We start from the raw sequence: 13,196 nt of genomic DNA on the forward strand, positions 1-13,196 counted from the left end.
ATGTTGTGTTTCCATTGTCCTATGTTTCAAAATCTGTTTTTCCCTTTGATTTCTTCTTTGTTCAGGAGTATGTTGTTTAATTTCCACACTTTTGTGAATTTCTAGCTTTTCTCCGGTTGCTGATTTCTAGTTTCACACCACTGTGGTCAGAAAATCATCTTAAATTGGTTGAGACTTGTTTTATGATCTAACACGGGGTCCCCAACCCTTGGTCCATGGACCGGTACCAGTCCACAGCCTGTTAGGAACCAGGCCACACAGCTGGAGGTGAGCGGCAGGTAAGCGAGCAAAGTGTCACCTGCCACTCCCCAGCGCTCGCATTACCGCCTGAATAACCCCCACCCACCATCCGTGGAAGAACTGTCTTCCTTGAAACTGGTCCCTGGTGCCCAAAAGGTTGGGTACTGCTGATCTTATGTATGATCTGTCCTGGAGAATGTTCCATGTGTGCTTGAGACTAATGTGTATTTTCCTCCATTGAATGGAATGCTCTACAGATGTCTATTAAGTGCATTTTGTCTAAAGTGTAGTTCAAGCCCAATACATACTTATTGATCTTCTGTCTGGATGATCTATCCATGTTGAAAGTGGGGTATTAAAGATTCCTACTATTGTTGCATTGCTGTCTACTTCTGCTTTCAGATTTGTTAGTATTTGCTTAATATATTTAGGTGCTCCAATGTTGGATGCATATACATGTACAATTGTTATATTCTCTTGACAAATTGATCCTTTTATCATTAATGATACTACTGATGCAAAACTGCAAAAATCACATCACCTCAACTGTATGAATTGCACTTAAAAAAGACTGAAAGGAAATTTACCAACATAACGATTTAGGCCCTCCTGGTGAGGGGCTTTTGAATTCCTTTCCCGTTTTTTTTTGTTTGTTTGTTTTGTTTTTTGCCTTTCATGTCCAGATCACAGTGAGTAGGGGTGGTGCACCCAGTCCCTGACCACCTACTTTGCTGTCCATCTTCTTCAAGTCTGAGAGGCAGTCAGAGGTGATCTCCCCACATTTCAAGATCAGAGAAAGATGAGCTAATTCAAAAAGCAAAAGAATTCTGGAAACAGAAACAAAACAGCATTGGGTCAATAGGAGACAACAAGAAACACCCACCTGTGGGTAGAATAAGCCTTCAGCTGTCACTTAGGGGAGGCAGAAATAAAATGGAAGAGAAGAGAAATCCTATGGTGAGGGTCCCTAAGCCCAGCCCCCTCTGGCCCTGACACAGGATTTGGAGGGACTTCCACTGCCTCAGGGCAGGTGCAGGTGCAGCCTGATGAGGGGCTGTGAGCCCTGGGCACCACCATTTGAGCCCTTGGTGGGGGGGCAGGGGTGACAAAAGACAGACACACATTTCCTTGGGGCCAGCTCTTCCTATCCTGTGACCAGAGCATTCACAGTCACCAATTGCCAATCGTGGTCTTTGTGGAAATCAGCAGGTTGATGCTAAAATGTGCACGGAAATGCAAAGGACCTAGGCTATCCTAAGCAACTCTGAAAAAGAACAAAGTCAGAGGACTAAACTGCCTGATTTTAAGACTTAATATAAAACTGCAGGGATCAAGGCAATGGTTCTGGTGGGAGATGGGTCAGGCTCCTCAGCCTGACACCATCACGTCTTAATGAGGCAGTTCTCTGCTGGGTGGGGACCCGTCCTGCACACGGTGGAGTGTTTAGCAGCACCCCTGGTCACCAGCAACAGTGGCCACCAGCAGCCTCCCCAGACATGCCAGCCTCCCTTGGGGATAAGCCAACACCTCGCTGCTCTTCCCGAGGCAGGCATCACAACCTGACTGTGGCCAGACCACACGGACTGCACTTGGTCAGCTCCTCTCAGGCCCGCAGTCTCACCCCCGCCCCCTTCTAGTGACCGTGACCCAGCTTCCGCCCACTCACAAGGAATGTGTCCAAGCCAGAGGAGCCCCGGCAATGCTAACCCTTGCCTTCACCTGATATGAAAACTGAAGAGTGCCCTGTGCTGACAGTGGTCACGGGACCCCCAGGGGAGGTAAACCCTCAGTCCCACTTGGTAGTCAGGTGCCATTTTTAGCTCTGGCCCCTTTAAGTCCTCCTTTAAGTCTCCTGTGCCCCTTTTGGTGGCTCGGAGCACAGCTGCGGATGCCTCTGGATTGTCATCCGCAGACGGTTCCTGCCTGTGTGTCAGTCCCCACAATGAACTTCCTAACTGCACTTTACAGAGCTGCCTGCTTCGTTTTTCAGTCTCAAAGACACTCTCAGCCAGGAGAATATTATCCAACGTCTCCGCCTCCCGACACCCACCCCGGAAGCAAGCAGCCTGTCTGCTGTAACAGGCACCCTCCCTTCTCCCTTCACTGGGGTGGGTGCGGGTCCCTGCCCTCCACCCCGACCCATGCAGCCCAGACCTCCAAGGGCCCTGGTGGGGCCTCCAGACCCACAGCCCCTCTAACCTCCCTGAGCTCTGGCCACCTGGGCCTGTTGTGCAGGGAAGAAGGGAGAACCCACAAAGGGAGCCATCACTGATTTTCAGTGCTTTTTTGGTCTTAACCTCACAGAACTTTTATTTCTACCCAGAATTCCAGATACAGAAGCTCAGGTGGGGAGGGGTCAGCGGGCCCCTCACAGATGGCTGGAGCCTCGGGGCTGAGGAAGGACCTGACCCCACAGACAGCATCTCCAAGCGGCTGAGCCTGTGACCCTGGCCAGCAGGGGCCACGCCCCTGCCAGGCCTGGGGAGCAGCTGGGCTGAGCACCCGGGAAGCTGCATCACAAGCCACCAGCCAGCCTCTTAGCCACCACACAGTAAACTGGCAACCGTGAAGCCACAGACCCACGGGCAGGGCGGAGAGGGGGCGTGTGGCGGGCGTGGGCACAGAAGCCCAGGGCGGGCGCGGGGGGCCAGGGGCAGGGGCGCAGCTGGCTCCGTGCGGGCCACACGCCGGGGCTCCTGGGGGAGCCAGGTCAGCGCCCACCGACCGGGCTGCTGGGCCAGGAGGGTGGGGACTCCCTGACGGGTCTAAATGGAGCCTGGTCCAGGATGGTGGGGGATGAACGTCAGCTCAAATTATTCTTATCTTAAATAAAACACAGCTGGGGACTTGCCTGGTGGCGCAGTGGTTAGGAATCTGCCTGCCAATGCAGGGGACACAGGTTCGAGCCCTGGTCCAGGAAGATCCCACATGCCACGAAGCAACTAAGCCCGTGCGCCACAGCTACTGAAGCCCGCACGCCTAGAGCCCAGGCTCCGCGACAAGAGGAGCCACTGCAATGAGAAGCCCACGCGCAGCAACGAAGACCCAATGCAACCAAAAATAAATGAATAAATAAAATAAAAAATAAAACACATCTGTACATTGTTTTAAAAGACCTAAAAGGTAAACATACTGACACAATTGATAATTATACTGGAATTGGAGGGCTCAAATTTTGAAACAGAAAAAGCTTTTGCAAGTCCTTAGTAAAATGATTTACAACCTACTTTTAAAAAACTGGGCAAAAGAAATCATTGGAAAATTAATGAGAGAAAAAAAATGTCCGTAAATATATGAAAAGAAGTTCCACTTCGCCGGCAGGGAGCGGATCTGCAGTGGAGTCAGTGCAGTCCCAGGCAGCGGGGCAGGTGTCCTGGTGTCATGCGGTCCCCTCTGTCCCCAGGGTCCCCCCTCTGGAACTCCCGGAGCCCCTCAGGGAGGCTGTGCCCAGGGACGAGACGAGCAGGACCTGCTCTGAGTTAGAACAACTTAGAGAACCTGGTGAAAGAGCTGAACTGGGGGTACATTCCAGACTTTTCTTTCAGCCTCTGGCTCAACTACCAGTTCCCAGGAATCCGATCCAGGACTGAACTCTGAGCAGTGCTCCCAGGACTCAGGGAGCAGAGAACTGACAACTGAAATGCTCAGGGAGAGGCATGTTCTCCTGCGGCTGAACTGTTAGGCGTCTATTCAGAAGGTGTAAGATGTGTAATAACTAGAAAAGCACTTGTGATTAGAAGTCGAATTTGACTTTAAAAAAGTATGATGTGAAGTTTCATAACCCAAGTGCTGCCAAACAGTACAAACCTCAGGACAAAAAAAGACTAGACAGCAATACACTAAAACCTCCACCACAATGGTTGATACTTGCTTGGGTAATTATGGTTACGTTTTTTTTTCCCCACATTTTCCTATAGTTATGAAATGCTGTACATAGATGTGAAACTGGAAAAACAGAAACACTTACTTTTCCTCTCTGATTGAAGGAAAGTGCTGGTGATTGTAATAACTTAAACATTTATAGGTATCCTCCAGAATTGTGTTGATATCTTCAGATAAATCATTTTTATCCAGTTTTCTAGAATATAGATCGATTTAATCAAATATTAAATAACCAAAAGAATCCTGTCAGATTTCTTTAAATTATCCTTAAAAAATCTGAAGTCCATGAACCTGTGTCCTCACTGAACAGAAGGCCTAAGGTAACACCTTCTCCTTCTCCTTCTCCTGATGACCTCTCACACCCCTCCGCCCTCACTGCCAGCCCAGGCTCTATCTTCCTCCATCACTAAGGACGGACCCCGAGGACACCGTGCACAGGCCCTGCACCCAGAACGAGTCCCACACCAAGAGCCCACCGAAAGGGGGGCTTGGCCCTTCCCATCTGCCCAGATCCAGCCCAGACCAGCACCCGCCTCCCTCTGGACAGCTGTCCTCCCCACTCACACCGGGATCTCCTCACCACACACACCAGGTTCTCGACCATCCTATTTCCCTCTCGCCACCACAGCAGGTCTCTACCTGGGTACGATCTCTCCCATGCATTCTCACCCAGTCCCATGAGGGTTTCACCCACAACTACCCTCTTTTTGTTCAAGCTCACGGTCAGGTCTCAAGCTGCCTTTGGCAGGGGGCCAATGAAGCATCTGACACGGCTGCCGTCCCTCTCTTCTAACACCACCCTCCTCACTGCTGAGGACCTGCGCTCACTCTGGCATCCTCCCCGGAGCCTCTCAGTAAAGGGAGGCAAGGCCGAGCCCGCCAGCCAGCCTCACCGTCCCTGCACATGTGCCCCCGACCCCGGCACAGAGACTAGTCGGCGCCTATCCCCCTTCCCAAGGCACTTACGCTTTTAGCATATTAATCTGGAAAGTGACAGACAGGCTAATAGAACTTCTCTTTTCTTCCTTTAACTGAAGCTCATCCATTAATTCATGTCGGACCTGTTATAAGATGAAAACAGAATACTAACAGAGACTTAAGCAAATAATTAGGGAAAGGCCAGATATTTTGTTTAGCTATTATTTTACAAATATCCCTCCTTTAAAAGTAAAATTTCGTAATTAACAATTATTTTCTCATTTATTATGCTTTATGTTTAGTTTCTCATATATAATTTAAGTTGATTCCTATATATAAAATTAATAGGTGATGAATGCTCTTTACACACTGTTGCCGTAATTACTTAAATTACTAATTTTCTGCTAACTTTTTAAAAAATTCAGTGCTGTTAAAAAGGAAATATTCAGTCACAACAAAGGAAAAGATTTTGTTTTGTTCTGTTCATGCTCGTACATATGTATGTATGTTTTTGTATCTCTCAGTGGATGGTCTTGGCTGTTTTTTATACATAGTTTCCTGAACAATGGCTTAAGAAAATGACTTCTTTCTACAGTTTTGAATATTCCAACTTACCATAAGAGCAAATATTTGTCGATATTTCTGTGGCGCATTAGCCTTGATGAATGGTGCTGCAGTGGCACAAAACTTCGCGGCCTCCTCGTTTTTTCCAGCTTGTAGATAACACTCCAGAAGCTCCCTGGATAATACAAAAATAGTCCATATTAAACCTGGATGAAGTCATTTTCTGCTGCAAACATCTAATAACCCGGTTATTATATTTTTATGTTTTACAAATTTCAGAAAGATGCAGGGATTGGCCAGCTCCTTACCCCACGGCCAGTATGGGGCTCACTGGGCTGGGGCCGGGGCTGGAAAGCTCGGCCACTGCCTGCAAAGGGAAAGGGGACTGTTTGGCTGTGATTACCGAGGACTCAAACAACGGTGTTTTACAGAATGAGCATAGCTTTACTTATTTTCTGTTAAAGCCTCCCCAAATAGCTGTAAAGCAGGTGACGAATGCCTGCACACTCTGTATTCCAACTTCAGGGCCGACCCTCTGGGCCCCCCAGTGGCATCCACAAAATCACTGGCCACAAACAATGCCACCCAAATACAGGAAAGTGTCACCGAGCGCCTTTCAGCCCGCCTGGCCGGCTGGGGACCACTTGCTGACATCCACGCAGGGCTGTCTGTCCCTGGGGTTATGCGCTCAGGGCAAGCTTCCCTAAGTGGGGCCACCTGGATGCATGAGCATTCTGGCCAAGCTGTATGTTGCTAGAATGTCTACTAGACTCACAACTTATTTATTTTCAAAACCATGAGCCAGGACTATGACGCAGGCTCCCACTTCCTGGGTTCTGAGTAGAAGCACTTGTCCTGTGGTAACACCTGTCTGATCAGGACACCGTGATGCCATCTGCAGAGTTTAGAAACATGTGCAGACAAGACACACAAAACCTGATTCTAACTTCGGGCTAGAGGGCACTGCCGGGGCTGCGATGTGAAATGTGGCCACCAGGAGAGGGGGGAGGGGAAGGCCAGCGTCTGCCAGGTGTCTGGGGACTCACAGCGTCAGCTCTGCTGGCCAGTCCTTGTCCTCCTCCTCAGTCTGAGTCAACACGCTCACGATTTGGGAGAGGCTGGGGATCAGGTGGTGATGATACCCAGGCTTGAGAAATGGCCTCACCATTTGCCAGTAGAGGACCGACGCGTTATACACCAGGAAGTAATACCTGGGGCACAAGAAGAGGGTGGGTGAGGCTCACCCAGAGCCAGTCCATCCTGAGCCCCTTCCAGTCCGTCCTGAGCTCCTTCCCAGGGCCTCTGTCTCTGGCAGGTGCAGCAGCCCTGCCCGAGCCGCCCTGGCCTGGCTGCCAGATGCACATGTGGGGTGGATGCAGCATCCTACCAGAGGCAGCCACGTGCCCTGCTCAGCCGAGTAGTTGGCTCCAGTTCAGACCCCGCCACAGGCTCCTGGGTCCAGACCAGAGATCCCACCACTCTTTCGGCCATTCTGAAAAGTGATCAGCTCCCCATAAAAGTACCCAATGAGGAAGGCCTCCTTTGGCTTTCAAGGGATAGACAAGAATGGGCAAGTGCAGGGGGCATCAAGGAAGGCTGCCTGGAGGAATCAGCCAGGAGAGCAGTACAGGGAAAGCGGCTTGGGTGGGGTCCCTGTGCGAGCGGATGAAGTGCACGGTGGGTGAGGAGGAGTGCTGGGGAGGGAGCAGGGCACCCTGAGAAGCTGGGCTTTTCCCTGAGGGCTGCAGGAGCCCCCAAAAGGACCCGAGTGAGGGAACCCAGGCGCCTCTCTGGAGGGGCCACCTCTGCCTTGCAGGACCCAGGTACCTGGCGGTGCTGGTCGTCTGATGGACGGGTGCTGCCGATGACCGCTGTGCCCCAGAGGAGGGAGGGCCAGGCCCAGCAGGAAGACAAGGCTGCCTGCTCCTTCATGGGGTCTACTCAGACCCCTCATCCACCAGCCCCCGAGGTTCCTGGTTTCCCCCAGGCAGTCTGCACGTCCCCCCAAGACTCCTGGAGTGCAGCATTGGCCAGGCCCCTCCCCAAGGGTGCCCAAAGCTTGGGCTCCAGGGCTCCGGGGCATGGTCCCCCTGAAACACCCACTGTCCTTAGAACCTCTGGCTCAAGGCCGGGCCTTGCCATCCAGATGTCCCCTCTGAGGAAGGGTCTGCGGGGCTGGGCCCTGTATCCCCAGCCCCTACGACAGGGGCTGGCCAGAGGAGGCCATCCACAGCAGACACTAGGAGAAGGAATGAATAAACCTAGGGTTTATACTTAAATGTGCTTTAAACGTTGTGTCCTGTTTAAATAGGCTGTATCAATACCAGTTTGTATGCAAACTTAACAATTTCAATAATATTTAAGCAGTAATTAAGTAGAAAACTGTGCTGGAGTTTCAGGGGAATCACCCCTCCAGACACGAAGCCGTGGGCCAGGCGACCTGACAGGGGGAACACAGGCTGGTGGGGGCAGGGCAGGGAGGGAGCCCAGATGCCAACCCCCCAGAGAGGACCAGAAAGGGAGGTGCCTGGGGACTGGTCAAAGGCGAGCTTCCCACAGAGAAAGCAGGCAAAAGGCATCTGCAGGTCAGAGACCTTTGCACAGGGAAGAGGATGCAGCTAAAGGGTCGAGTGTGCATGCGGCCCAGCTCCAACGCTAGAGACGTGAGCCCACAGCCACAGATGCAGTAAAACACGAACAAAACAAGACAAAAACCCCGGCGTCCAAACAGACAGAACCACCTGGTAAGTTCTGGTTCTAAAGCTTGTACACACTCAGTTAGAAACGGCCGATCTGTCATGCTCACCTTGGTTCTCCTTTTGCAAAGTTGATTGCCTTCATATACTGAGTCACGCAATTTTCAAATTCCTCCTAAACAGCATAAAGAATGCACAATTCGATCAAATTTGCTACTGGAACATCAATCACTGGTCACCGTCACTCCCCTGACCATTAAGCCTCCGAAGACGGCCGGGCCCCAGGGTGTGAACGGGGGCAGTGGACGCCTGAGCTTCTGCTCTCAGGAGCTCCGCCCCCTCCCTGGAAGCCTGGAAGTCCACCCCCCACCCCACCCTGTGCCCCACCTGTGCTGCAGGCATGACCAGGCACGGGGACACAAAGGGCAGAGGTCAAAGACACAAGCCAGACCCCTCAGGGAAAAGTACAGATGGGAAATGCGGCACCTCACTTCACTGAAGCAGAATCTGGTCACCCTCCCAACAAAGCTGGTTTAAGGTGAGTCTGGAGGTGGGGGAATTTTAACTGCGGCGGTACAAGCCGTGGAACTTTGAGGAGAATGAAAGCAACCTCTCACGGGAAAAATACAGTAGGACAATTATATATTCATTTCAGAACGGCAAACTAGCTAAGGCTGCGCTTCACCTCGCCAAGACACTCAAGGTTGTACACACCAAGGCTTCATGATCCAAAAGGACAATAAAGAAAATCGGGAGGAACCAGCACGCAGGGCTGGCGGGGACGCTGGGACAGGGCCCGGAATCGCCTCTCACCATGTTTTCGGTGGACTTGGGAGCACACAGCTGGGCCCTGCACAGGTGCGCTCGGCCCAGAAACTGGGTGACCGGCCCCTTCACCTTGAAGTACATCCGGATGCAGTCCTCGCTCACCTCGGGCTGCCCCATCTGCGCAAGAACACAGACCCCCCACAAGAGGTTCACAGAGGGGGCGGCCCAGTGGACCACCCACCAGGGGCCGCCGCTTCCCGCTTCTAGTACAAACCAAGAAATCGGGGTCCCCTGAAGGCGCCTCCCTAGGACCCCTGGGATTAATCACCTTCAGGGCCTGTTCTGCACACAAAACAAACAGGTCGGGGCTGAAGCTTTCTGTGGGGTCAAACTCTGATTTCCCCAGGTTGGCGGACTTGATCAACTGATAAGCCCTCTTCAGGGACGCAGCATCTATCAGGACAGGAGTTGAGGCAGATTTGGTCATCACGGAGCCACTGCACCACCAAGCAGCAGTGGGGACGGTCAGGAGGCCCGGGACAGGGCTGGGGTCGGGCAGGCAACCCCGTGCTGGCCCCCGCGCTGGCCCGGTCCTCTCCGGGGGAAGGAGCCCAGCAGCGAGATGCCCCGAGCTCAGCCCTCCGGGCCCCGCAGCAGCTCTGCGGCTCCGGCTTCAGGAGCAGCGTGAGGTGAATAAGCCTTGAGGAACGGTTAGGAAGGACGAAAGGCTTCCTTTTAAAAAGGCGCCTTAGTTTGCCCAAGTCAGACAAACCCTCGAAGTGCTGGCTTCAAGGGGTCACTGGATCAACAGGGTGAGGACAGCCTCCCCAGGAGTGAGGGTCTCGGCGGGTCCCGAGTTCTCCCCGGGGGGCGGTGGGGGGCGGTGACCGGCGGGTCCCGGGGTCTCCCCAGGGGCGGGTTCCGGTCCCCCCCCACCCACCCTGCTGGCTCTCGGCGCGAGCCAGCTCCTGTCTTATGACCGGATCCATGGCGCCGGCGTCCGAGGTGCCCGTTGCGCAACGTCCGAGGGCTTTCTCTCCGCGGCCCAGGGGTTGCCTAGCGACAGAGAAGGGCGCGGGACCTACGGGTCGGCGGCGGGGCCAGACTTGTCCGGAGGCGAACGGCTCCTGCGCTCACCCGGTGAGCGCGCCTCCAGCCCCTCGGAGAGGACGTGAGGGCGAGGTGCCCGCCTGACCGGGGTCGCGTCCTCGCAGGCGGGTCCGCAGGCTCTGCCCCGCCTCCCGCCCCTGCTCACCCCCGTAGTGGGGCTGCCCAGCGCAGCTGCCCCGGGTTCCGATCAGGGTCCCTGCCGGTCCAGGATGCCCAGGGTTCGGGCCCTGACCCTCTGCTGAAACCACCTCGCAGTCTCCCAGAAAGCGGTCCTGTGTTCCTTAGCTCATTCATTCATGTATCCTGCAAATAGTTAATTGCCCCCTGCCACTGACCGGGGCTGAGCTGGGCCTGAAAAGGCAGCCGGGTGGACGGCCGCCCCCGTGGGGAGAGGACATCACACCCGCACAGAGTTACTGTGCGCCCAGGGCGCCGCCAGGGGAGGCTCGGGAGCCAGGCCACTTGTAGAGGGGTGTGGTCCCGAGGGGGCTGTTGGGGAGAGTGCCCCAAGCTCAGGGCAGTTGAGCTGAGGTCTGAAAGAGGGGCCAGGTGCTGGACAGAGAAGGAAGGGGAGAGGATGTCCAAGGAGTAGCGTTTGCCAAGGCCTGGGGAGGGGCGTGGTGCGTGGGGCACTGCAGTGCGGATGGGGGGTGGGGGCAGGAGAGCACGGTTCTCCTTCCTACTGCTTTAAGCGGTGTGCGTGGGTCTGAGCATGTTCCGTGGGCGCCAGGTGAAGACTGGGTGATGGACGTGGTGCCAGGGAGGGCCAGGGGACCCTTGACTTCGGGACTACACACCTGGAGGTGGATGGGGGCACGGGCCAGCCTGGGGAGCTCTGGGAAAGGGCGGGTGGTGTGGGGCTCAGGAGGACGTCGGGCCTTCTGTCTGGGACGTGTGGATCGGGTGCTCAGAGCCGACATTTGTGGGAGGTGTCTTAGCTGGGAGGAGAGGACCGGGGCTGGAGGCTCAGGCCTGTGAGCAGGTATGCAGAGGTGATGGCGTGTGGGTGAGATTGCAGAGGGGGAGCGGGACGGGGCGGGAAGTGCTGGAGGCAGCCCTTGAGACCCCTGGGCCGTGGGCAGGAAGAGGTGCAGGGGAGACTGGAGAGGTGGACAGGAGGCCTGTGCAGGGCTGGCTCCACAAACCAAGGGAAGGGGAAGAGAGGGATCAGCCAGGTCAAATGTGGCCCAGACAGTGGTGAGGTGAGCACTGGGAAGTCACTGTCGGGTTTAACAGCACCCAGGGGAGGAGGTCGGTGACTCAGGAATAGCTACATCTCTAATTGGGGGGGAGGGAGGGGGCGGGTGTTGGAGGAGGTGGAAGAGTGAGCGAGGGAGAGGAGGCAGAGGGAAAGACTTGGGTCCATAATTCTTGAAGAAGTCTGGCGCTTAGTGGGGAGGAAAGACACGGGGGGAGATGAGGTAGGGCCTCTGGTGTCTGGGGAGGTGCCTTAGTAAAGGTAAAAGACAGTGAAGCACTTTTCAAGCTGATGGGCTTTTATTCGTAAACAAGGTGATCATGGCTGTAAAAAATCCTGTGGCGTCTACAGAACTACTACAACTATTACTGAGTGAACTTGACGAGGAGCAGGATACGGGGTATCCGTGGGTGTCAACTGTATCTGTGTATCTGACAGCCAACAGAGAAGGGCAGAAACGTACCGTTTAAAATAGCATCAAAACCGACTACCTTGGGATACACTTAACAAAAGGTGTGTTAGTACTGTTCCACTGAAAACTACAACACCTTGCGGTGGGAAACTCCAGGAGACCCCCGTGAACGGAGAGGACTGCCGAGCTCGTGAACTGGAGCTTATCTGTGGCATGTCCTTCTCCCCAGGCTGATCTTTCTACTCAACGAAATCTCAGTCAGAATCCCAGAAGTGCTCTTCTGGAAATGGACAGCTGATTCTAAAATTTATATGGAAACACAAAGGCCTAGAATGGCCAAGATAGCCTTGAGGAAGAAGAACAAAGTTGGGGGACTCAAACTCCTGGATTTCAAGACCTACTCTAAAGCCGCGGTGTTTCAGACAGTGTGGTGTTGGTGAAAGACAGATGAATAGACCAATAGAACAGAATAAATAGTTCTGAACCAGACCCACATGGATTCGGTCCATTGCTTTTGCCAGATGTGCCACTTCAAGGGGGAACAGGAAAGTCTTCGCAACAAGTGATGCCAGAACAAGTGAGCAGTGAATTGCCTGGAACCTGCATCACACCATGGACAGAACTAATTTGAGAGGGACCATAGGTAGACTTTAAAAGTAAAATTTAAGTGCGTACAGCTTCTTGAGTAAAACAAAATACTTCACCACCCTGGAGCAGACAACAGTTTCTTAGGTAGGGAATAAAAAATGGCATCAAAGGAAAAGAAAGAAAGTTGTCCTCATCCAAAGTGAAGCCTCTGCTCTTCGAAAGGCACTGTTAAGAAGATGAAAAGGCAAACTACGGGTTGGTTGAAAATAATCACAGTGAATGTCTAACAAAGGACATGTATCCAGGTTATAGAAAGAAAGCAGTTCAATAATAAAAAGACAACACAAATTTTAAAAGACGGACATAAACTTGAATAGAGTCTCAAAAATACAAGATATTTGAATATCCAATAAGCACGTGAAAAGGTGCTCAACATCGTTGGTAATCAGAGAAATACAAATGACAAATTTTCAAAAAGAGATGTCACCATAGACCCACTAGAACGGTTACAATGGAAACAGCCGGCAAAGGTGGATGTTGGGATTCTTCTGCACTGCTTGTGGGGATAAGAAATGTGCTATCACTGGAAAATGATGTTTTTAATAAAGTTGAACATTCCCCTACTCTCTGACCCAGAAATCCTTCTCCTAGACGTTTACCCAGAGGAATGACCACATGTATGCACAGAGATGTGCACGAGAAATTTACACAGCAGCTTTATTCTTAACGGCCCCAAGGTGGAGACAACCCCAAATGCTCAACAGTAAACAGTTGTGGCACAGTCACGGTGGACCACGACTCAGCAACAAAAGAGTGAACC

At 52.9% G+C, this 13,196-nt stretch overlaps 1 protein-coding gene across 1 annotated transcript in view; it reads right to left on the reverse strand.

The window, feature by feature from the left end:
- CFAP46 (cilia and flagella associated protein 46) overlaps positions 1-10,078 on the reverse strand; it is an 88,229-nt gene extending 78,151 nt beyond the window's left edge. The window contains exons 1-9 of the mRNA XM_082611604.1: positions 10,009-10,078; positions 9,397-9,521; positions 9,114-9,245; positions 8,411-8,475; positions 6,651-6,815; positions 5,656-5,779; positions 5,089-5,183; positions 4,208-4,318; positions 968-1,067 (exon numbers count right to left, since the gene is read on the reverse strand). Of these exons, the coding sequence (XP_082467730.1) occupies positions 968-1,067; positions 4,208-4,318; positions 5,089-5,183; positions 5,656-5,779; positions 6,651-6,815; positions 8,411-8,475; positions 9,114-9,245; positions 9,397-9,521; positions 10,009-10,057 (966 nt within the window). The 5' untranslated portion in view covers positions 10,058-10,078. The remainder of the gene's footprint in view (positions 1-967; positions 1,068-4,207; positions 4,319-5,088; positions 5,184-5,655; positions 5,780-6,650; positions 6,816-8,410; positions 8,476-9,113; positions 9,246-9,396; positions 9,522-10,008) is intronic.
- Between the last annotated feature and the right edge of the window lie 3,118 nt (positions 10,079-13,196).

This window comes from Mesoplodon mirus, assembly GCF_964341445.2.
Source record: "Mesoplodon mirus genome assembly, chromosome: 2".
NCBI lineage: Eukaryota > Metazoa > Chordata > Mammalia > Artiodactyla > Ziphiidae > Mesoplodon > Mesoplodon mirus.